The 25,176-nt window shown below is 44.5% G+C and overlaps 1 protein-coding gene across 2 annotated transcripts; it reads right to left on the bottom strand.

Annotated features, from left to right (window-relative positions):
• Window positions 1–354: 354 nt before the first annotated feature.
• RHOA (ras homolog family member A) lies at window positions 355–25,150 on the bottom strand. 2 transcript variants are annotated; one of them, XM_071550741.1, is made up of 6 exons: window positions 25,026–25,150; window positions 18,089–18,218; window positions 7,413–7,570; window positions 4,591–4,711; window positions 2,496–2,626; window positions 355–1,625 (listed from the first exon to the last, which is right to left on the bottom strand). In XM_071550741.1, the coding sequence occupies exons 3-6, from the start codon at window positions 7,566–7,568 to the stop codon at window positions 1,452–1,454; spliced, it is 582 nt and encodes a 193-aa protein (XP_071406842.1). In that variant the 5' UTR covers window positions 7,569–7,570; window positions 18,089–18,218; window positions 25,026–25,150; the 3' UTR covers window positions 355–1,451. The 2 variants fall into 2 exon arrangements, with proteins under 2 accessions (XP_071406842.1, XP_071406841.1); XM_071550740.1 differs by lacking the exon at window positions 18,089–18,218 and having other exon boundaries at window positions 25,026–25,147.
• Window positions 25,151–25,176: the final 26 nt, after the last annotated feature.

Below are 25,176 nucleotides of genomic sequence, written 5' to 3'. Positions count from 1 at the left end.
ACGGCTCCTCCTTTCTTCCTGCACAGCCTCCTCCTGCTCCTCTAATCCTGTGCTCAGGACCAACAAATTCAACTCAGCTAATGGCCTCTCATCTGGTCTGAATAACAAAAGCTCCTGGGAAGTTTTGCTGCTCCCTGCGGGGGCCAGGTGAGGTAACTGCACCTCTGCTCTGCTGCAACATTTGGAAACCACCGTGAGCAGTGAGTGTATCACTTGCTGGGAAACAAAAATAAGTATTAAAGCACTTGCAAGTGCTCAGTGAATCCTCTCACAGCTGTATCAAAAATGGAATTTCTAATTCAGGCTGTCAGATGCTGGGCCAAAAACACAAAGTGAGGAATACAGACACCAGGATACAGGGAGCTTAGAAAACTGCCTTTATTCTATTAGTTCTTGGAAAAATGAAAATACAGAAAGAGTTTAGTTGGCTGCAGAACAGCAAGAAGTTCACAGGTTAGGAGTCTGATCACTACATGGTAACCAAACTTACACAAAAAGTTTCTTTTTTTTTGTTTTTATAGTTTTGAAACTGGGTCCAGCAATGAATTTAAGGCAACTGAACAGTTCAGAAGCTTTAAGTGTGAGCAGGCTGTCTTTTCTCATCCCTACAGCACGTCATGGGAAAAACTCCTCCTGGGTGTGCAGACCACTCAAATCATTCAAATGGGTCAGACTCTTACAAATGAACAGGGGAAGAGGATCAGCTGCTTTCCATCGGACTTTATTTTCAAATACAGTTTCTTAAAAAACCCAGAACACCTTAACGCAGAGGTTACAAGTAACAGTATTAGGAAATCCAATTATACAAAAAATACTACATCTAAGCTGGGGTAAATAGATTTATTTTTGGTAACATACATTTAAACTGGCACTAATTACACAGTAACTAAAAGGTAACTAACATGAAACCACAGAACCCTCACTTTTCCTTAGCTGAATGGGACTTGGTCATTTCAGAGTGATCACATTTTCAAACTCATGTTTTACATCACCGAGCCATGAAAATCAGATCTTCCTAAATGTGATAGCACTGAAGCTACGCTCAATTCCATACAGCCATGTAACTGTTGTACTCAATTAGAATAGGACGTTAGTTATAAAGTAGTTACAGACCAATCCTCTGTGTTGACAGCTTTTTCTCTTTCTAGAGAGAAGAAAGAAGATAGAGAATTGTCTTCAATTAGCGCCTGGCATATCCTGTGAGTGCAGAAAAGGTTTGTTAGAGGAATGTTGAGGTTAACCTTGGGTGCACTGATGAATTTGATGCAGATTGTTATAAAAATCATGGTTGGCTTCTAAATACTGGTAGCAAGATGACTTGATTTTTAAATCTCTTAAGTAAATTATAGATAATGAAAAAGGCCAGTAATCATACACTAAGATTAATAAACAGCACTTCAAAATTACTCAAGTGCAGGGTGCTGCTTTGGCCATCTTCCTCTGGCCACGCTTTATAAGAGAAGGCACCCGGACTTTTTCTTGCCACGCCGGGCTTGCAAAGCAGCTCTAGTGGCCATTTCAAACACCTCCCTCACACCGTCTTTGGTCTTTGCCGAACACTCCATGTACCCGAATGCACCAATGCGGTTTGCCATATCCCGGCCTTCCTCGGGCTTGACAGGCTCCTGAAATAGCACAAAACCAGCCAGTGAGAACAATCCAAACCCACACTGGGACTTCCAACCCCAAACTGCTGGGTTTCCCCCACCCAGCTTCCCAACAAACACAAAGGAATTTCTGGGTTAAATGCACATATTAATTGGTTAGTTAAAAATCCAGAGCCCAAGGACACGATCATTTTGCTGACACCTCTAAGCCCCAAGGCTGCAAGACCCTTTGAAACTTGAGCAAATGATTGCTTATTTCTGAGGAAATATTTATGCAATTCTTTGCTACAACTGGAAAAAAGCCTATAAACAAATCCCAAAATTAATGCCTGTCTTTGTATAAAACCCCCAAATATGATGCTATAGGAGCAAAAAATTCCTTGACAGAGCAGAATATCTGTGGTCCCATTCCTAAACTGTGGGGTTTAGGCTCAATCTGAAATTGAAACCTAGGAGTAGGCTCAGGAATGAGGTACAGCACCTCTGGTTATCCCCTCAGAACACCCACCAATAAAAGCATTTCCTTGCACATCCTGAACACACCAAATAAAGAGCAACTCCAGAGTGTTTGCACTGATGTGCTGATCATTTCCTAATTAACTCCTCTCTACCTCAGGGATCCAGCTCTGCAGCACAGAGAGCAGCTGACTGTTAGCAACTCCATACAGCCATTTTAATTGCTGAGGATGCCTTTTTCTAAAAACTACATCTCCAAACAGGAAAAAAGGAGACAGTTAAAGGCAATAGATATTCATGGTGTCTGCCATGGGCAGGTGCTGATCACACAGCCCACAGCAGCTGACAGCCAGCTGTGGGTGCCTCATTTAATGCTCTACAACCACCACACATGTCTGTCATTTATTGTAAGACTTTCCAAAAGGAACCTGCCTGCTTCATTTTGGCCAGCTCTCGTCTTGTGTGCTCGTCATTCCTCAGATCCTTCTTGTTTCCTACCAAGATGATAGGCACATTGGGGCAGAAATGCTTCACCTCTGGGGTCCATTTCTCTGGGATGTTTTCTGAAAGAAATAAATGGAAGTACAACTTTACTAAAACTGATGCCCTTTTTTCTACTCGTACCATGTGAGGCAAATAGACCTGTTCTGCTATTACCAAAGAAGACAAGCCTGTCTGTGGAAATTTGAAGGCTGAAGGACACGTAACCACTTGGCTGCTCTGCATCTCTCAGTAGCTGCCTGGCAAGGGTTAGCAGAGGGGCCTTACAAACCACAGCATGAACAATTCTGGACTAGAAAGTTATGGAATATTTTCCTTCATGAAAAACGTTTTATTTATCTCCAGAAGCTAAAGATGGGTACAACACTAGAGCCCAAGTTTTAACTTCCTTTCTTTATATAAAGCAACATCAAACATCCGCTCCAAACTCTACCATTAAGTGTAGCAGAAATGTTCTACACACTGATTACAGATATACAAAAACAAAGGCTTTGTGTAACTCATTTTCAATCTGCCATTTCTTCCTACCTGCAGCAAAAGAATTTGTGCTCACATACAAGAAACCTCCTCCTCACGTCCCTACATGACTTTATTTTTTAATGGAAGGAGGACTTAAGGGCTTTTGAAAGCAAAACCTTGATAAATTCTATATAGCTGGAAGTGGTGAACAACCCAAAACATCTGGCTTTGCTTTCAGAATCTCTCAGACATTTGAGACTCACCTGTGGATGTACCTGCAGGCTGTGTAACCCCATTTTATCTTCACGAAATTCCATTCAGCTTTTGAAGAGACATTCACTATTATGCATTATGGCATATTTTCTTGCTTAAAATAACAACTTAAGACATGGATTTTAAAGCCAGTTTTTGCACTACAGCCAAAACATCAATTCTGCAGCTGCACCTGGAGTGCTCAGGTGTGCTGGCCTTTACACAGTGCACATCTGAAAGGATGCTCACTGCTCCGAGGGACCCTGGCACCTGGACATGGGTGAGCAGGAAGGGAGGAGAGGGAAGAAAATTTATACAGAAACTTGGTTCTTGGAAAAAATGCTACCACCATGTATTTATTTAGTAGACTACACTGGATGGATGGAGTAATTACCATTTTGAAGGAACAGAAACAAACTTCCAGAGATACTGAGTGTTAGAAATGAGATTTATAAATCCTTCGGTGACGATTTCAGTCTTGGACTGCACACAGAACAGGTGCCCATTGAATACACAGATTTTTGAAATGTATTGTTTTTAGAGCTCAGAAATCATAAATCAGGCAACTCTTCTCTTTTCTCCATCATAAGAAGATGGAAATCTCCATCACTGTAAAGCAGACTAGGAGAGTATAAATCTCCTGTGAGAGCCCCCGCCAGTGTAGCTCTAGCCCATGTTTTTAACTCATCAAAGATCAAAAATACCCAGGTTATTTGGGACCAGTAACTCAAGAGTATTTTGAACTTGAACAAAAGGGGGAGTGTTGGGGGGAAAAGGGATGAAAACACAAAGCTCCCGTTTACACAGAAAGGAAGTTACTCCATTTTCTCAGATATAGTGTGGTCTTGAGTGTACAGGAACCTACAACTTCCAAAGAGAATTTAAAAAAAGAAGTAAAATTAAAACCTGGGAGGGCCATGCCCCTCAGTGGTCACCTTCTATGCTCACAGGGCTCCTGGACACAGCAGAGTGCACCTACAGCCGTTGTGTGCTGGGGGTCCCCAGGGCAGCCCCTCCAAGGGACAGGCACACCAGCACAGGCTGGGCTGGGGTGCTGCTCCCCTGCCAAGGGTGGCTCAAATCAGGCAGCAGAGCCCTGGCAAACACAGAGTGCTGCTGTGGCCCTCATGGTGCTCAGCACTGCTCAAGAGTGCAGGTTCCTTCAAGGTCTTACGTCTGACAACTGTACACTCAAACCAGCCTGGATCCTGAAACTAGGAAAGCTCTCAGGTGAAAATATATTCTACAGTGTGATTTCCAAGGGGAATACAGTGACACAGAGAAGTGGTTCCAATTCCATTAGTGATCTACTTACCTAAACTATCAGGACTATCAATTGAAAAACACATAAGTATAACATCGGTATCTGGATAAGAAAGCGGCCTAAGTCGGTCGTAATCCTCCTGTCCTGCTGTATCCCACAAAGCCAACTCAACCTGCAAAATAAACAAAAGGACTCAGATCACCAGGGAAGTTCTGATTCAGAAGCCAGTGGATAAAAACTATGAGACAAACACTTCCACAGGAGACCTATGAGGAATTTTACACTCTTTAACTCCAAATATCAACTCATTGCAGCTTATTAGACTTTTCTTTACATCCATGACCAGTGTCAATTCCCTGAAAGGACATAAAAGCCACAGCAGAAAAGCAAGACAGAAGAATCAAAGTGAATCAGCTCCAAAGGGCTGGGAATCTCTGACAAGTATCCCAGAAATACCAGTTTTCAGGGAAAGTGGACTAAGCATAGGCTTTTCAGGACTACATAAATTTTCAATGAGTTTACAGCTGGAACCTGAATTGACTAAGAAATGTCAAGACTGTACTCACTTGTGCACAAATTCATTACAACTCCATCACAGCAGAAATTTATGATACAATTTACTTTGAAGCAGATCTAATTTGTGTATAAAGCTGCTAGTTACTAAGAAGCAAGTAAAGTACTTAATGTTCTCAATATTTCTACTTATGTTGGAGCCTGGGGAGAACACCCCCATAGGATTGTTCAAAACGATAGAAGGAATTAGCCAACATTTAATCCAGGAAATTAAAAAACTATAATCAAGCTCTTAAGGCGTACTCTTGCTTGAGATTCTCCAATGAGTCTGCCTTTGCAGTGGAGTGGGTTCCTTCTTGTTTAAAGTCTTATGTTCAAAAATTCCAGGAAAAAAGTCCACAGCAGCTCAGATAAAGACACATGGGCAGAACTGGAACCCAAATGTGAGCCTGAATGTGCAATGCAACTGTTTGTTTAAAATGTGAAGAGACAAAGCCTTAAGTTGCACACATATACACAAATAATCTTCTGTATTTCTGTCAGAAATACTCCCCTCAGAGTCATCTGCATTTGCAGATGTGAATTCTGTGGCAAATGTTTGTATTTTTTACAGAGATGTCTGCTGAGGGTTCCTTAATATGACACTGGCATTGGCTCCTTTGCTCTACCTAAAAAAACACTTCTCCTGCCATCACCTTTTTGTCTTCACATGACTTCTGGACATTTCTGGTAATGCTCTTCTAGGAAAACAGAGTAAGTGGCTGTCAAACAGAACAGGCTTAAGCACTGCCCTCCTACAAACTTCTGTAATCAAGTTTTCTGAAGACAAAGTGCTTGGATAAAATATATCCTCTAGTTACAAAAATGAAATCAGCTGACACTGCTCAAGCTGCTCATGCCATTTTTCTTTAGCCACTGGCTGCACACAGCTGATAGGGCAGGACTCCCTGTTCACTCATGCAGAGATGCACAGATTCAGGCAGAAGGGAATGAGGAAGTTTGACTCAGTGATAAGAGAGAAATGGATCTCATACATATTTTAAACAATAGTCCTTACAGTCTAAGATACAATACAGAAACTGTAGAAACTGTCACTTGGGGGAAAATATGTTCTAACATTAGTCTAAAAGTCAATTTTCTCTTACCAATTCATATTATGGGAGAGAAGAGCCCTTTTTAGACTCAACTAGCATGACCTATCACGACTAAACCCACAAATAACCCATCCCTGTAACAGCAGGTAATCAAATTGAATGTAAAGCCCGAAACAAGCTCAAAAAACTTCTTTGCTCCAATCAGGATCAAAGCTGAGCAGTTTCAATCCATCAGTCCCTGCATCTGAGCTAGAATGGACTGAGAGATTTCTGGCTGTACCTGAGCCCAGAGCAAAGGCCCATGTCACACAAGGGGCGACACAGGGAAGGAAACTCAGCACCGTCAACACCAAAACCTGCCACGTGCCTGACCTGCAGATCCAGGCTCTGAGTCAGCTCTGTGTGGTTACAGAACAAAACACACACACCGTGGCTGCCTGAGAGGGTTTGGAAAGAATTGAGCTTTCAAGGTGCAAACTTTCTGCTTTGTGTATTTCTGGAGTATCCTGGAAAGCGACAATTTCACACATCCCTCAACACCCTACCCAGGGATCAGAGAACAGCCTGACAGCTGCTCCCTGGAGCAGGTGTCTGGCACCTCTGCTCGTCTGCTAACAAACAAAAGGACACAAGAGCTCCCACAGACTGACAACTGATTTTCAAAATATTTAAAACTAAAGTAAAATATTTTAATGATTAATTTGCTTAAGTACAAAGTAAAGGAGCTCAGTGAGCTGTGGGTATACCTGGCTGCTAATAATTGTGCTTCTTCAGAAAAGCAGGACAGATGATGCTGATGTACACTATGAAAATCAATCTCCTTTGAAGCCTGTTAGTCTTCTGTCCTCACAAGTATCCTGCACGTTCCCAGGAGTGGGCATGAACCAAAAGGCTCTCCAGGAATTAGTGGTTAATCACAATACCAGGGCCCTACCAAAGGAGGGACTCCATTCCAAAGCCCTGTGTCCTCAGCATGTCTTTGAATTGCTCCACCCCTCCCACCTGCTGCAACACCATACCTGGACTAAGTGCTTGACTTTTAGAACTTCAATTTGTGTAAGGTTAAAAACAGATTGTTAAACAAACATTATATATGAGCAGGTTTTAGCAAAGCCAATTATTTTTGCCACAGGAACACGCTTAATATTGAAAAATACATTTGCAACTTAAGAACTACTCATGTGTACTAACAAGAAGTGCAGAGATCTCCATGCTGTTCTGAACAAACACAAGCTCATTCTGGCTGTTACAGAAGGGTTCACATACCTGCTTTCCATCCACTTCAATATCTGCTACGTAATTTTCAAAGACGGTGGGAACATATACTTCAGGGAACTGGTCTTTGCTAAATACAATCAGCAGACAGGTCTTCCCACAGGCACCATCGCCCACTATAACCAGCTTTTTTCGAATGGCTGCCATAGCTGAAAAACAAAGTAACAGCTTATTCATTTCAACTGCTACAGCTTTTAACCGAGATGCTGCTAATAATAACTACTAAGTTTTCAATTAATAAGGACTTTTAAAATCCACTATACATATCCATTAGAGACACAGACACATATTTGGACTAGAGTGAATTCAACTTCCCATCCTGTTCAGAAAAACATTCCCCAAAACTTGTCCATACACTGATAAACCACTGGATCCAAAAATAATAGAAAGGAGAGGAGATTGGCCTGGTTTAGCATTTGTTGGTCTGTTCTAAAGGTTAAGAGAGGAACACCCAGAGACAGTGAGTGATTGAGCAGCACTGAGAGCACCTTCTCAGAAGTGTATTCAGGTACTCAAATATGAGATGCTTCGATTCAAGGGCAGGAACATTTCCCTGTCACACCGAGTTGCCTTAACTACAAAGTGCCAGTCAGCTGGACTGAGGAGCACCAGGTGCCATGTCACAGCAGCAACAGAAGGATCTCGAGGTAACCAGCCCGTTCCTCAGATTACACCCACCACACTGCAAAGGATTTGGGCAGGACACATCTCACTCCTCAACCCACTTTCCTGCGTATTGCTGTGACCAGGTTAATCCAGCCTGCTATCAGCTTGCAGTGAGTGAAGGGGGGACACAGAAGGGGAGACCCCCGTGGTGCTCCACACAGATCTCTGCTGTGCAATGAATTGATTTGTATATCCATGATCTGCCCACAAGCAACTCTGACCTCAAACAGACAGTGTGAAAGCTTGAAAGGTTTTAAGGAAAGCCAAGAGTCAGGGTGAGACTGAAGGGTCTCGTGAAGGCTGAAGGGGATGGTTGTGTTGGCTCTGGCAAATCAAAAAAAAACAGCACTATCCATGTGCCTGCTCTCCTCTTCCTTTTCTCCAGGCACTTGTGACCAATGCTGGAACAAGCCAGAGATTTAGGGAGTGACCTGGCTATAAGGGACTGCAATGAGGACAGAACTGTAACTACTTTCTTCTCCATAACACGAAGGCGCTCCAGGGGAAGCCGCTTAGTCATCCCATGAAGCTTCCTGGAAATGGAGCAAACAGCAACGCCACCACAATACCTATGACTGCCTGACCAAACACCACAGAGAGCACCCCTGTGAGTTAACCTTTGCCATGACAAACCCAGAACGACGTTTGTGAGGATGACCAGGGCTGCTGGCGAGCGGTGAGGGCTCAAAGAAGTGCAGACATGATTTAAAGGATACAGCAAAAATATTTTGTCCTTTTCACTTCTTCTCTTGCCTTATGAAATTAAGTAAAAAGGTGAAACTACCCATCTAGAAGCCACCTTTAGTACTGTTAAAGTGGTGAAGGAGCAGTGGGTATTACTGTGCAGAGATTATGTACTTCTTCTCCAGGTGCAAACAGAGAAGGAGCATTTCAGCCCATCAAGCAGCAAGGCCTGAAGGACTTGCAGAGCACAGCTCTGTCAGACACCACTGCTCAAGAGATTAAAATCTATCACTTAAGTGAGATTCTTTCACTGTGTGAATGTACATGTATACAAGTTCAAGTTATTTACCTTGGGGATTTGGGGTTATTTTTACATTTGTGGAAGGTTTTAAATGATCCAAGCTTTAAAAAGGGTTTCTTTCAGTGGTTCTAGATGAGTTTGAACATGTTCTAGCAGAGGGAGTATTTGAATTGCACAGAACTGGAAATCCTGTGTCCTCTGTACCATGTCAAGATCAACTACTTACAAGTTCTACCTGACATCAGCTTTGGCTAATCTGCTCTTCAAGTCCTACACAACTTCTGAAGTCACCTACCCCCATGCTCCACAATATTTAATATGAGAAAACTTCCCCCAATACATACCCTCAACCTTCTCTGATGTAACATAAGCACATTACTGTTTATCCCATTTGTCACGGCCATCGCAGAATAGATTATTGCCTTTCCCCACTGCAGCTGAGAATGCTTGTCTTCATTTAGTCTTCTCTTCAGGCAAAATAATTCCAGTTTATTCAAGCCTCCTCTGTAAATCATATTTCTTAGACCTTTCTGTTGCTCCCTTCTGGGCAGAGGCCAGTTGGTACAAATGTACCAAAGCGTGGAGCTCAAAAGCTGAATCCAGAATTTCTCCTAGGGCTGTATGAACAGTGCCCAGAGCTGAAGGATTATTTCAATGATCATCCAGGATATCCTGCTGCTTAAACACCAATCTGGAAGTGTTTGTCCTTTCTCTCTTCCTTGCCTCCCCACAAGACAGCACTGTTGATACATTCAGGTTTTAATTCCTGGTAACTCCTAGATATTTTTTATTTGAATGGCCATACAGAAAATAGTCCTCTATTCACACAGCTAAATATTCCACTGTCAGGCTTTTATTTATCCTTGCACTGATTGATGTTTTATTCTACCTCCAGGTTCTTGCTCTGTCCTCCAGTTTAATCACAGTCTGTCAGAAGCAAGTTTAATAATCATGATTCCCAGATAATTATCTAGGCCATTGACGAAACCACCCTGGAGACAAAGTAGGTGGATGATGGGATGGGATAACCTGTCCTTCCTTGGTATCCTCCCTCTCTCTCCCTTCTGTGCCAGTGGCTCTGGCCCGTGATCACCTGTGTTACCTGCAGTAGCACCTGGGGTAGGTGACCTGTTTGGCATCACCTACGGATAACTGTATTTTTCAATGGATTATCAGATCAACTCTTCCTTTATCTTCCTCTAAATACTTCCGTCACTCAGATTACTTTTTAAGTGCTCCTTGCCAGTTGAATCTCATTTTATGCTTTGGCCTTCTACATATTTATGCCCAAGGTCTACACAGAAACTACAATTCTGTTAAAAAAATCATCTAATGTATTGCTTTCTTTAAATCCTTCCATAAAATAGCTTGAAAAAATTTTGTCTATATATAAAAAAAATTATTTCAGGAGCTTTATTTCATCTCCTCAATATCTTTTTCCTGAGAAAAGCTTATCATGAAACTCTCCCTGCCTGAATGCTTCCTGAGATCCGCTGACATCATTTGGACCCAAGATGCCCTTCAGCTGTTTGCTCACCCACTTCCTTCCCACTGCTCTGGATCCGCCCCACAAGACTCTCCCCTGCCCATGCTCTTATGTGCAGGACAGTCACCAAGACATCTCAAACCTGCTGTGCAGTCCCCTCCATTTATCACACTGAAAAATTAGGGAACTAAAGTTCCCTCATTGCCAGCTTCTAGAGGGTCCTTCTGGATGGTCACAAAAAGCCTCAACCAATACAAATTTTTTTTTTTTGGTGACCTATGGCACCCTCATCTTTCTTTAATTTCAGCTTTGAGAGCATTACTGCAGAAGAATTCCTTCTGGAACAAGTGTGTCATATAAAATTCAATTCAAAGATGACCACTTACAAACTCAAGTTTCCAGAAACAGCCCAGATTATAGATGCTGAGTAGACGGAGATCCCTTGGAAGGAAGTCACCAAAAAACACCACCACGTTTTATTTCTTGGCATTATCAAAGAACCATAGAATGGTTTGGGTTGGAAGGGACCTTTAAGATAATCTCGTTTCAACCCCCTTGCCATGGGCAGGGACACCTTCTACTAGACCAGGTCGCTCCAAGCCCCATCCAAGCTGGCCTTGGACATGTCCAGGGATGGGGCAGCCACAACTTCCCTGGGCAAACTGTGCCAGGGACTCACCACCCTCACAGGGAAGAATTTCTAGTCTAACTCAACCCTGCCCTCTGTCAGTTTAGAGTTATTCCTTGTCCTATCACTACATGCCTCTGTCAAAAGTCCCACTCCAGCTCTTTTGTAGCTCCTTTAGGTACCAGAAGGTGCTCTAAGATTTCCTTGGAGCCTTCTCCTCTCCAGGCTGAACAGCCCCAACTCTCTCAGCTTGTCTCCAGCCCTCTGACCATCTTCATGTCCCTCCTCTGGAGCTGCTCCAACAGGTCCACATCCTTCCTGTGCTGGGGTCCCAGAGGTGGATGCGGCACTGGGGGTGGGGTCTCACCTGAGCAGAGCAGAGGGGCAGGATCAGCTTCCTCGACCTGCTGCTCATGCTGCTTTTGATGCAGCCCAGGACACATTGGGTTTTCTGGGCTGCAAGGGCACATTGCCAGGTCATGCTGAGCTTCTTGTCAACCAACACCCCCCAGTCTTTCTTCTCCGGGCTGCTCTCAATCCCCCTGCCTGTACCTGGGATTGCCCCAACCCAGGTGCATGGCCTTGCCCTTGGCCTTGCTGAACATCAATTTAACTAAATTAGTGGTTACAGACTTTACAGCTTTATGGTATGTGAAGTTTCTTCTCTTTGGTGAGGGTGAACTTGTTGCCAGAACAAGACACTTCACTTCTACTGCCCCTACTGTCCATGTGTATGGGAACCATTCCAGTGGCGCTACAATGTCCCAAACTCCCATAGGTTGTCCTCGAATTTCAGCAGATATCTGCCCATGGCAACAGCAGCCCGTCATTCATGCATGAACACATTTACAGTAATAATTGCCTAATTTAGAGGATTCAGTGTGCAGATCAGCATCCTTCAGCTGGTTATTTTTAGATAAAATAAATACATTCCTCTCCACTGGGCAGCTGTAAGGGATTGCCGGGGCTGGCAAAGACTCAGAAAAACATCTTGTGGTACAACAGAGAAAAAAATTGATTGTTACAATGGAGCTACATCTTAGTGGTGAATATCACAGGGCAACACTAACAGCATTCACAGCAGTCGGGTCTTTCTGCTCCATTTTGACATGTTCTGTTTTTTTAATCAAGTATTCTGAAACATGGACATACATCAAATTTGTACAAGCAGCACGTGGGAATCAAAGCACTTTGCTGGTCCCAAAGAGTTTAATTTAAGATGTCCATTGCACACAATTTACTATTTGCTGCAGCCCATCCTGTCACCAGTGTGTGTCTAAATTTAAAACTAAAAAACCTCTATGAACCACCTAAGAGGATATAACTTATAGCCCAAATCCAAGGTTTTACTACCTCACTGTAGCTGAACACAAGTCCTACACATTCATCCTTTTACACAACACACAGAGCAGGGAGAGACCAATAAATCCAGAAAGCTGCTGGAACTGCATCACTGATGATGCACACAGAACACTGAGCAAGAAATGTTCTATCCCAGTAAGTGTAGCAGAATGGCTGCAGTGATCTGGGAGAATCTGTGCTGTCTTCTGCAGTGAGACAACAGATCTCCCATTTTTCCTGCTCTTAAATGAACCACTCCTCCCACCTTTGCATTTATAGGGTTCTCAAAACCAGCTAGTCTGCTGGATTCAAAGTGGAAACTCTCACAACATGACTCAAGTGACTCATCCCAATGGAAGAGATTCAATTATGACATTTCCTCAGCCTAGGTCAGTGTCTTTCACAGGTATTACAAGAGTTTTAGACATCATTTACTCAATCCCACCAACATCACAGGAGGTTACAACACAAGGAGCTCCTGTTTGCCACACTAATATCCCTGTTACATGAGGCTGCTGTTTCTAAAGGCAGGAAGGCTCCAAGACTCCTGCAGCATAAAGCCCTGCTTGTTAAGGGAACCTACCAAATACACCAGAAAAATCAGAAATGGGAAAAATACATTTTCCCATGTTTTAAACATTCTCTCCCAAGTATTACTGTTTACTGCAAGGGAATTTGCCTCTTCAGCACGCTGTTTATTTTTCCGAGGAGCAACTTTTCCAGTGCCTCTTCTCCTGTAAATCCCAAGGCCAAACAGCATGAGTGAGGATTGTGGACATGCTGTTGACATTCTGAAGTTGAATAAGCTGGTAACAAACATGCCAGGTTTGCCTGTCTTGCTCTGGATCTCATCCTGGAGAAAGTAATTAATGGAAGAAACAGCCCTTTACCATCACATAGATATCATGATTGGATTTAATTACAATTAACTACTACTATCCTTATACTGCCTGCTATGCTACATGAGCAGATCCCTTGTATAATGCAGAATTTTGTACAAAAACTCCCTGGATTATTGCATGTTAGCAAGAACTCAGCAGAAGCAGCTCAGCAGGACCTTTAAGGATATTTCTCATGCTGGGGAAGGGGAAACATCTTTTAAATCCTTTCTCACCTAATCTTCCTGAAGTCCTTAAAACCAAAATGTTGGAAGGCAAAGGTTTTGAAACCTTAGAAAGACTGGCTTGCTGCTGACTCCACACAGCACTTAAACAGTTTGCTGCTGAGTGAATTACAGCCTGGCACTCTTCTCACTTGCTTCATTTCCCCTTCATTCAGCCAGCCCTGCCCTGGGAGGGACCAGAGGAACACAGCCCAAGTGTCCCCCACCCTGACAAGTCAGGCCCTGCCCTCTGCCTACCACAGGGGAGAACTGCCCCTGTCCCAGCACCTGAACTGCCCCTGCACCAGCATGTGGAGTTCCTCTTAAAATATACTCATTTTTGTTCAAGTCTGAGGGGAAGGAGGAAGGAGTTTCCTCAGAGACTCCAGTGATGAAGAGTGGATGAGCAGGCTCTCCCCATAGTTTTCTTCTGGCCATCCAGCAAGATCCAGCACCAAAACTGAGAACACCAAAGCAGTTTGGAGCCCCAAGGCCCATCAGCCCAGGAGCAAACAGGTCTGCTTTGAGGGCAGCTGTGTACAGCCAGTGCAGGGAGAGACTGAATGTGGAGCATCTGAGGGGGTGAAGTGGTCCAAAGACCACAACCAGGGATTGAGGAGGGGCCAGGCAAACATGCCAGGAGCAGAAGAATCCAGGGTTCCACATCTCCCAACAGAGAACAAGCGTCTCAACCTTCTCCTCCACTGAAGTCCCAATGGAAAATGTCAGCAACTGTACATTCTGTAATTCTTTATCACCACTGCACACCTCATTAGGGAAAACACATATAAACAACTGTCTGAAATACTGCAGTTTGCTGCTGAAATGTTAATCACACTACCTTAAATCAGCTCCTGTGAGCACATCTAAGCCTGTATGTGCTGCCATGCCATTTTCCCCACATAACCAACACGAGATGCTCTTTCACAGCACTACTTGTGAAGTAAAGGACAGTACCACCCCAATCCACCTCTTGGAGAAGGTGGGAAATGGGGATCTAACAGCCTTGAAATTGTAATGACAGTAAGAAAAAAGTTAAGGAAAAAGCTGACTCAATCTCATAAAGGAGTCAGATACAACCCATGTTTCTGCTACGTGGTTCCTAAAAGATCCTGGAAGAAGGACACAACCCAAAAACATTCTGCAAGTGACCACTTACTCATCATTCTGAACTCATCTGTACAGCCACACTGACAGGAAAGCCACACACATTCAGTGATCTGCTCTTCTGACATCATGTACAACTTGAAATCAAGCAGTACTGGAGTGGAAATAGAGCTCAATTGTAACCCACTGGAATACAAACACCAAAAACTTGAATGCAGTCACTGCTGTTGAGGAGACAGTCAGCACAGTTTATTGCAATAATCAAGATTTTCTTAATTCTGTGCAAGTTTGCCTGTGAACACTTGCACTCATAAACCAAAAAGCCACGCTATTTAAAGCGTTGCTAACAAGGCCTTTGGGAAACAACTATATTTATATTCCTTACTGCAGCCAGCACATAAAGCAGTTTGACAGAACTGCAAAAGAGAACTATTTCTAACTACAGTACTATGTGGGAGCAGTTGGTGAGAAAAAGCTCTCTGCTTGGGTTTTTTGGAGGGTTACATATGAAATTTAACACTTCAAAAAAGTCCCAAAGCTGGCAAAGAACAGGGCAGGCTACTGATGTTGCACATTAAATGTAATCCACAGAGAAATGGAAATTTTCTGTTGTAAGACTGAAGTACAATTGAAAAACTGACACAGAAGATCAGTGTAGTATCCAACGGGATTAAATACACAACATGGGAAGGTCCTTGGACAGGGCAAGCTGAATCACAGAATCATAGAATCAGCTGGGTTGGAAGAGACCTCCGAGATCACCAAGTCCAACCCTGAGCATTCAGCTTTCTGCCAGCAGTTCATTCAGACTCTGAGCTAACCAGGCTGAGGTCTGGCAAGTTTTACTAGTTTGGAAAAAGTGCCTTGCAAACAGAGCTGTACATTTCCAGAGCCAGCTTTAAATGGGGAGCAGAGTATCTGTGTTCATCCCCACCTAATGAACCTCCTCAGGTCTCAGCTAACTCCAGAAATAACCAGCTCAAGCCTCTTTGTACCACATCACCACAACAGGGAGCAGGGTCAGTTTAACTGCATTAGGTCTCAGCAACATCAGTTGCCAGCCCCAGTGAACTCTTCATGACTGATTAATTTTAGACAGTCATTACGAGTTATCACAACATACAAAATGTGTGTTTCATGGGCACAGCCATACAATGCACCTTCCTTGAGCACGCTGTGCTCACGCTGCCTCTGCTGTGGGGCAGCAGATTCCTCATCCAGCACAAGGCCTGCCAGTGCAATGTTTCTGAGGAAACCCGAATCACCTGTCAGCACTAGATCTGTGTTGAGTGTCATGCGGACACAGCACATCTAATCCAAGATATCATGTGAAGTCTCAAAGTAGGATTCATCCTATCAAGTTACAGCCTTTGCCCTTGCTTTCCTCTTCAGGATAAATCTGTATGACAACACACGATTCATCTCCCTCTCAGAGAACAAAATTGCTTTGGATTCTAATAAATGTTGTTGATTTTTAACCACCACAGGGAAAAGCAAAACATTTTGCTTTGCTCTCCTGCCCTGCACAGCCCACCTGCCCACGCTTTATGGTAACAATGCCTCAGCTCCATCAAGCTGGTAGGAACACACAAACTGTTTTTTGTTAAAGTGCACAAACCAGAACCTGGGCAACCTTCTACACCCAGCACTGTCTTCCGCAAGCGGCTCCAACAGACACGGACCACTGGACCAGCCTGTCCTTGCAGCTAAACTCAACATTTCCTACATCTAAGACTCACAGACCATTCTTTGCTAGAGGTCTACACACACATGGGAATGGGTATATTGGCTTGGGTCTCTCCCTCTCAGCGTGGGGCATTCAGGATTAGCTCAGGATGGGATTCCTACGCAAAGGAAGAGTAAAACGAACAAGAAGCTTCCACCACAATGCTCTCCAGCCACCTTCAGCTCAGGAGCTTCTCGAGTGAGATGTGACTCCCATGAATTGAGTAACCTCAAACAAATTTCTCTTCCATGGTCTTGTCCAGAACCCCTCTAAACTTCCAGCACACACAACATCCTGTTGGAGGGAGTTCCCACAGCTTAATTACACATTGTGTTAAAGCCACTTCCTTCAAACTCAGGATTGTCCCTATTGCTTTTACTGCCTCTAAACTATGAAATGGAAAGAGAGTGACACTTTACCTCGCTCACCCTCTTTCTGCTGCTCATGTAACACTTTCCAGACTGCAGATCCTAACATAGAGATGGTTGTTTTTTAATTACCTTTACACCTTTGTCAGTAGTGACTCTGCTCCCAGCATGAGGAGTAACAAAGTGGTAGAGGTGTCACAGTGAAGAGTTCAGCCAGGAAAGCCCTTTAGGGACCAGCAGCACAGTACCTGTGCCTTCCCTTCCCTTCCCTTCCCCATCCCACACTGTCCATCCCACCCCAAATGTCCCTGGGCTGGCACAGCAGCTCCAGGAGGGGAGCCTGGAGTGACACCCCAGCTCTGACAAGGGTGTGCTGTTAAATCCATTTATGCCATATCAGAGAACCACACCCTGAGCTGCGTTTCAAGAGCAAACAAGCCACAGCTTGGTCATTCCCCAGCACACATTTCACTCAGTGCATTAACTCAAGTGTGGACTATCTTGACATTAAAGAGCAGTACCAGAGAATCCCAGACCACGCTCCTTGCTCCGCTGTTAGTTACATTTTACTGCATTACAACCAGGTTTTACCAGTCACTTCCTCATTTCTTCAGCCACTGTGAATTTCCCATTCCTGGCATTTTTTGTTTCCTCCAGGTGACCAATAAGAAATACAACCCAAGAGCCCAAATCCTTCTCCCTCTTACTAAACACAAGACTTACTTGAGCCTCCACTTGCCTTTTACAGCTGTCCCATTTCTACTAAATTTAATATGAACCATATTGATTTTGTTCTGGCTTAGCTTCACACTGAAAATGATGTGCAATTACTGTCAAGTGCTCACCAAAGGCAAAGATGAACACTTGCACTTAAGAACCAAACTAAAACAATTAACACCAATTGTTTCTATTTCCCTCACTCCAGGTTGAGTGACATTGCCTTAATTCTTTCCTGAATGCTTTGTTACTTATTTCATTATTGTGCCTGGGACTGATGTCTTAGTCTGATGGGATTATAATCATTAAGCTTGTCCTACTTCTCTTCGTTATTACTGCATATTAGCATTCGTTCAAACTCAAAATGCTGCAGTATGTAAAGAGCTTTCTGGAAAAAAAATTACATAAACCCCCTCCATTCTCAGTCCAGAGATCTTCAGAGCTGAGGTATCTCTCAAAACAGAGGTGTCAGTTACCACCATTAGGTGTGCAGTACAACTCAATCTTTTATTTTCTTAACTTAATGAGATAATCAAAATACCTGATTAAAGGGTAGTTCCCTGTGTACAGATAAATAACTGCCAAAAGATAGGAAACCAGACAGAAAGAAATGCTCGGTGCACTCAGAAAACCACCCGTGGAACCTGCACAGCTCGACATTCATAAATGACCTGAAAAAGTGAAGAAAAATAACAATACAACAAAATTTACTGATGATGTCAAGATTTACAGGTAGTAAAGGCAAGGGCTTAGTGTGATGAATTTCAGAACCTTAACAGGCTCTGTGCCTAAGCAATAAAATTCGAAATAGATAAATGTGAAGTCACACACAAGGCAAAAACCACATTCAACTTCCTATATGGAATGACAGACTGGGAGCTGATCACTCAAGGACAGCATTTTAAGGTTATATAGTTAATTTCTTTAAAATACAAGCTCAATACTCTGAAGCACCACAATTTTTAAGATACCAGTATTAAGAACTAGGAAAAATGATCCAAAGCAGAAATCATTAACATGATGTAGGAATACACCTCACACCTGCACCTTCTGACTGTACAGCTGTGACCCTCCCCATGTCAGGAGGCCGCAAAGGAACTGGAAATGACTCAGAGTTGGGCACACGGATGATTAAACGATACAACAGTGACCATATGGGGAACAACCACCGCAGAACTGGAATAAGGACAACCTGGAAGACAACTGAACACTGCACTGAGAGCCTCAGGAGCAGTGAGGAAAGCTGGGCCTGAAACAAGGACAAGGGCACAGGGGATAAGCCAGGCTGGAAGCAAAGGCAGGCCCAGCAGGACACATGGCAGGGCCTCGTTGTTTCTACCACATTCCAGCTTTTTAGATCCATAATTTCTTAGTCATTGGCTTCTCTTTGAGCTCCCTTTTCCTCCCAGTTACTTTCCATGATTTTGAGCTTCTGTTTTCTATTTTCTCCACTGGGCTTCTGCTTTTCTCCTATTTCATCTGTGGGGCTTTCTTGCATTGTTTTTTAAGCATGAACAAAACAGATGCCTTCACTTCCTTTCCAAGCCAGGTTATTTAATTCACATTCAACACTTGGTGGGGGGAAAACACCACAAAAGAAGGTTCCTGAAAAAAAAATTTTAAAGCATATTTAAGCCAAAATTGTTAGAAACTAGAACAGCAATACAGGCAAGCAAAACTGTCTTAAAATTGTCCCCACACATCTTGTTTTTGCTAATACCAAACTTAGCAAGGTCCTCCTGATCTCCTACAGGTTTGTTCTCAACTATCAGCAAAGTTCACCCTCACACTGTTCACTCCCTATTGCTGTATAATTAGTGAATTGACACTATTTCAGAACCCAGGGAAGAAGACTAATTGGAGCATTTCTCCCCTGCCTTACTCTACCAAGCCAACTCCCTCCAAGGCTGAAGGCAAAGTTTGGATTAGAATCATAGAATGGATTGGGTTGGAAAAGACCTCTGAGATCATCAAATCCAACCTCTGGTCCAACTCCAGTCCCTTTACCAGATCATGGCACTCAGTGCCACGGCCAATCTCAGTTTAAAAACCTCCAGGGATGGTGAATTATGGGGGCAGAAAGCAGGATTTTGTCCTCAGGATCTGTGGCTGCCATTGCTGTCCTTCCACCCTCAACATCCCTGCTACTTTGCCCCTGACTCCACTCCTGCTCTCTGCAAGCACCACAACACACAAGAGCACCTCTCTTACGCAATACTGAGTCCCAAGATTACTTTGCACAAAATGAGATTAGGGCTTAATATTGAGGTAATTATAGTAGATCTCTGGATTTCCACGTGTGTGTAATCTGCAAAACGCTTTGCATTTGGGCCAGTTTTTCCTTGGAGTTCTCTCTTCCCAGACATGTCAGGTGGGACGCTGGGCACCACACATGGAACAAGGCAGGCTCTGCCTGGGTGAGGTGGGCCAGTCTGTGGCACTCAGGGCTGCCCCACAGCTGCCAGCAAAGTGCTTATGGACAAGAAAAACTAAAACTAACTCTTCTAGACAACCATCTTCTTGTACCCAGAGCTGACACTCACCTGTGTTCCTTCCTCTTCCCACCACAGACACCTGTGAAACTACACAGGTTCAGATCAAGAAGGCAGCAAGCCCAGCACCCTCCCTGCCTGACACATGCAGGTATCTCAGATGACCAAGAGAGAGCAAAAGAAGGAACAACCAAAACACACTGAATACTCTGCACGTGTATTTTCTCAGTTTCAAGTTTGAGGGTGTTACTTTTTCTTACTTCTTTGTGCACAACAGCCCATCTGAGAGCGTTTTCTCTTGTGATTTCATCTGTTTGGCTCTGAAGCCACGTAAATCGTTGTCATTCAGGGCACTCTGGCACTGCGTCCTGCGCTCTCGGTGCAGATTGAGGGAGAGGCACCACCAGTTTTGGTCTAGACCAGACTGTGCTCAGTCACGTCTTTGCCAAGCTGAAGAGTTCTAATCTTTTTGAGCATCCCTTGTATGAAATCCATTCCTTATCTCTGATCATTTTCTTCAGTCTCATCTTTGCTTTTCCTGTTGCAAAACATCTCAAAGTGCACCTTTCTTTGCATTCTTTGTAATCAGCATGCTGAGAACTCAGCCATGATGTTATCCCTGTTTTCCTTTTTTATTCCTTTTCCTTTATTCCTTTTCCAAAGCCCCTCACACATGCCCATATGATCACTGTTGAACATTAAAACTGCATTTCCACAGAATTATGATCAAGTTCTTTTTAAGTGGCAACAATTAACTTTCCCCCCATCAGTGTATAAACAAATTAAGATTTCCCCCTCTTGTATTTATGTGGAACAAATTTCATTTGGCATTTTGTTGCCTGTAATTCAGCGTCAGAAGGACAAGCCGCAATTCTTCCTAGTCTTTTCTTGCCCTTCTACTCAACACCTTTCTCACCAGAACATTTATGAGTGTTCTGTACAGTAGAGGTGCAACACAGATTCCTATCCTTTTGTCCCAAACTTCCCTTCTCTGTGTGAGTCATTTAAAACCTCCAGCAGACAGACACAAGTTGCACTGTTTCCTTTACAAAACCCACATTGGCTTTCTCCTACTGCGAGTTGTTAGTCCATCTGGTTACTTCTTTTTATCATTTATTTTTTTAAAAAGGCACTGAATTCTGGGATGTCCTGCTGAACTGTCTTTAAGAACTACCATGTAAACCATCTTCTATTTCTCTGGCTTCGAGGTATTGAGTGAGAAGTTATGCAGCCTAATTAATAATTTGGTCATTTCAGGTTTGAGTTTCCTTTGGAACCCTTGGGCAGGCACCATCTGCTCTTGGCATCTTGTAACTGTATTTATCACTTTGCTCTAAAAATTACTGTGCTGACAATTCAAGCAGAGGCAGATCTTCCAACAAGTCCTGCTCCCCATAAAGAGAATTTCTGGCACAGGAACCTCTTTGGACTCCTGGACTCCTCCACGGGAAACAGGAATGCACATAAGTCATTGAACTTTCTACTCATGGCTTCATCATCAAATATTTCTGTCACTTTTTCAATCCAGCACCTTTCTGCTTCTGATGGACGTGGAAATTTATTTTTTTTCTGTTAGTATGAGGTTGCTCAGAGTCTTTCTGGCACATCTTTGTATTTTTCATTTGACTTGCCAGAGTTCACGTTTTTATTTACTTTTCTGGTCAACTTCACAACTTAAAACTTTCTGAAGGCTGAATTCTTATTTCTGATACTTTTTTTATCCCATTCTCATCTGTCAACATTCCACAGTGTAATTTAAAATCTTCAAGTGCAGAATCCCAGTTCTGCTGTGGTTTACATGGAACCCAGCCCTTCCAAACAGGTCCTGGACCAAGGCTCAAAAAATCAGCCAATTCACTTGGTGAGCACTAAGTGAAGATCAGACCCCACCCTCCGACACCCTTCTCACCTCCCACAGTTCCAACAGAGCAGAGAGGAGGCAAAGAACAGGGAGCCTCCAGGTGTAAAATAGAAGAAAAATGGTATGTTAGCAAAGAATGCAAACAGAGATAACCGGTGCTTGGAGAGCTGCTGGTTCTTCCCAAGCACTGATACAGGCAAAGAAAACTTTCATTAAACTGTGAAGGAGGAGGAATCGCTGTGTACACACCCACACTGGTGACCTGCCCCAAATGTGACAGTTCAGGCCAGGTGAGACACAACTATTTGTGGCTGCAAAGCACTGCTAATTAACTGAGCAAAGAGATTGAATTGAGCCCTATTTCTGATTAAAAACAACAATAAAAAGGCAAGCAGAAAATCCACAACTGCTGGAACCTGAGGAAGGCAAAACCTCCTATTTGTTGTGGGGATACCACCCAATTTTATTGGGTGTATTTGTGACTTTCTAACTGTTCCTTTTAGTAGGGACTCTGATCATGAAGGGTGGTCAGAGAAAGACAGCAAACCTCCTGATTAGTTTAATTAGATGATTCACTTAGGAAGGGCTGCCTGTTAGTTGTGTGGATAGCAAATATCTTAATTAAAAGGCAGTCTATGGATAGCTTAGTTCTTTTACAGTCTCAAATGCCCTTCCCAAGTGAAAATGTGGTGATAGGAAAAGGACAGAAGAGTTTGGACAGGGCAGTGTCATTCTACCAACTCCAATGATGCTTTTGGTTCTTTTAGTCAGAATTCATAACGAGTGGTAACAAAGGACAGAAAGCACAGAGATATCTAAAAAAAGCAAGGATAACTTTAACAAGTGTACCACAGACAGTCTTTTGGGATATTTGTGCTTATTCTTGACAGAATCTCCAAAGTAATAAGAAACTACCTTTCTATTTAGCTATTTGCAACAGGAGAGCAATCACACAGTGCCAAAGGATTTCCATCAGGCATTCAGGTGTGTCACATGCACAGCTGTACCCCGGGAATGAATCCATTGGGTGCATTTATTTTGCACAGCACTGCTCTGTGTGACAGAGTTTCACCCTTACTATGTGTTTACTGGGACAGATTCATGGAGCTACTGTCAAAAAACACCAGGAAAGATAAGGATAGTTCCAAGCCCCCTTCAAAATATCAAATTGCTTTTATTTGGAATTTGCTTATCTGAAGAGCCACCGCCAGTCCCACATCCTGGTGGCGGTTCAGATCATTTAGGATGTTTTTACTGTCAATTCCTGGCTGAGAGAACTCCCTGCCTCTGGCGCTGGGCTGCCGTGGCACTCGGCCAGAGCGTGAGCCTGGAGAACCAGCAGGGACAACAGGAGAGCTGCTCAGCTGAGCTCTGCTGTGACTGCATTTATTTTGCCCCCTGTGTGAAGGTGCATTTATGTCTTAAGAAATTATTTGAAAAAGATCTTCGTGTATTCTAGTATTAAATGATACAAATCACCCATTCTAATTAATTTATGTCAAGCGCTTATGCTGAATACGCCACCAAGCATTCCAGTGAACTAATTAAAATGAAATAAGGCTAATGGCAGTTTTTCTTTTTTTAAACATGCAGCCTCGGTCCAAATCAGAGCCAGAATTAGACTGCATATTTTAAAGAAAAATGCCAGTGCTGGTGTGACTGGAGACCTGGGGAAGGCCAGAACAAGGTAGGAGAAAGGCACAGATGCATTACAAGAGCCTTCAGCAGAGGCAGAGATTTTCACAAATAATCTTTTCAGGGAGGGAAAGACTTCGTATTTCCATACTGGGGAAAAAAGCCCCCAAATGAATCAACTGGAGAATCTAATACTTTGAGTCACAAACAACACTCAGGGCACACATAAATAACTTTTGAGATTTTTGATATAAAAAGAGGATTAATAAGTTTGATTCCAGAAGAAGTGGGCCATTTCAAAGTCACACAGACAGCAGAATTCTTACCTGGTCTAAGATCTGGAGTTAAAAAAGAAAAGAGCAAGAACAAACATAATATTCCCTAGAACATCTTGGGACTTATTTATATTTCTCCCAATCCTGTATCACACAGAGGAAGAGTGGATGGGAACTGCTGCTCCTGAAGGGTTCCCTACAACAAACAGGTGAACTGCACCAGAGAGAAACAAAAGCTGGATATGAGGCAGCAACTAAAAACAAACAAACTCCCTTCCAGACACCTCGCAGCGACAGACTTAAAGAAATAGCAAAGTAGTTGTGGTTATCATTCGAGAGGGAACAATACTTTGTCCTGAGTTCCTCTAATGACTCTAACTCTGCGAATCTCTACGACAAGTTTTTGGGTCTATTTACTGGTTTGTTGGTTTTTTTTTTTACCGAAACACAACAGAAGTAGTCTCGAGGTTCCTCTCGCCCCTGAAAGGAACGGGTCTCTCGGCAGGGCGTCGCTTCACGCCGGGCAGTTTCCAGTCCAAGCGAGGCTGTCGGGGCACAGGGCCCCGATTGTGTCAAGCCGCGCCGGGCGCTGCCCCGGCAGGAACCACCACCCAAACTTTGCCGTCTCCCTCCCGAGGGCGATTCCTCCCCGAGCCGAGAGTTCGGCCCCGCACAATCCCCGGGCAGCGGCTGCGCAGGGACCCCCGGGCGCGACCCCCGGGGCGGGCGGGGCGCGGTGACGTCACCCTCGGGCTGCCCCTCACCGGGACGCGGCCGGTGCCGCCCGTGTCACCCGCCCCGTGCCACCCGCCGGGCCGCGCCGCCCCCGCCGCCTCCGCGCCGCCCACGGCCAGGCGAAGGCCTCGGGCCCCGGGCGGGGCGCGGGCGGCTCCGGCGGGGCAGCCCCGGGGCCGCGCCCCTCCCTCCTTCCTTCCCTCCCTCCTTCCCCTCCCCCGCTCCCGCCGTCCGGAAAAGGCCCCGTTACCGAGCCCCGGCAACCCGCGGAGAGGCCGCCCCCGTCCTCCCTCCCCTTTTGTCCACGGCGGCGGCGGCGGCGAGAGGCCCGGCCGGGCCCGGCCGCCCCCGCCCGAAGGCCGCGGGCTGCCGGCGGGGGCGGGCGGGCCCCACCCGGTGGCGGCGGCGGAAAGGGAGAAGGGAAGCCGGCGAGCCGCGGTCGCGGCCCCTCCCGGTCGGCGCTGAGCCCTGCCCCGGTACCTGCGGCCTGCGCTGCTCCGGCTCCCGCCGCCTCCTGCTCCACAGGCCCGAGCGCGAGCGGCGGCGGCGGCGGAAACGGGCGGGGCGGGGCGGGCCGTGCGCGCTCCCGGAACCGCGCGGCGCGCGCGCGAGCGCGCCCCCGCCCGGCCGG

The sequence above is a fragment of the Pithys albifrons genome, chromosome 3 (assembly GCF_047495875.1).
Source record: "Pithys albifrons albifrons isolate INPA30051 chromosome 3, PitAlb_v1, whole genome shotgun sequence".
In the NCBI taxonomy this organism is placed as follows: domain Eukaryota; kingdom Metazoa; phylum Chordata; class Aves; order Passeriformes; family Thamnophilidae; genus Pithys; species Pithys albifrons.
The sequence above is the reverse complement of the archived record's forward strand: the minus strand, read 5'-3'. Positions and strand labels throughout refer to the sequence as shown.

Excerpts from the sequence above, each read along its gene's own strand:
- RHOA (XM_071550741.1), bottom strand. The coding sequence starts at position 7,568 with ATGGCAGCCATTCGAAAAAAGCTGGTTATAGTGGGCGATGGTGCCTGT. Across the intron at positions 4,712-7,412 it reads TTGAAGTGGATGGAAAGCAG|GTTGAGTTGGCTTTGTGGGA; the intron begins GTATGTGAACCC and ends TTTATTTTGCAG. Across the intron at positions 1,626-2,495 it reads AGCTGGCCAAAATGAAGCAG|GAGCCTGTCAAGCCCGAGGA; the intron begins GCAGGTTCCTTT and ends GTGCTATTTCAG.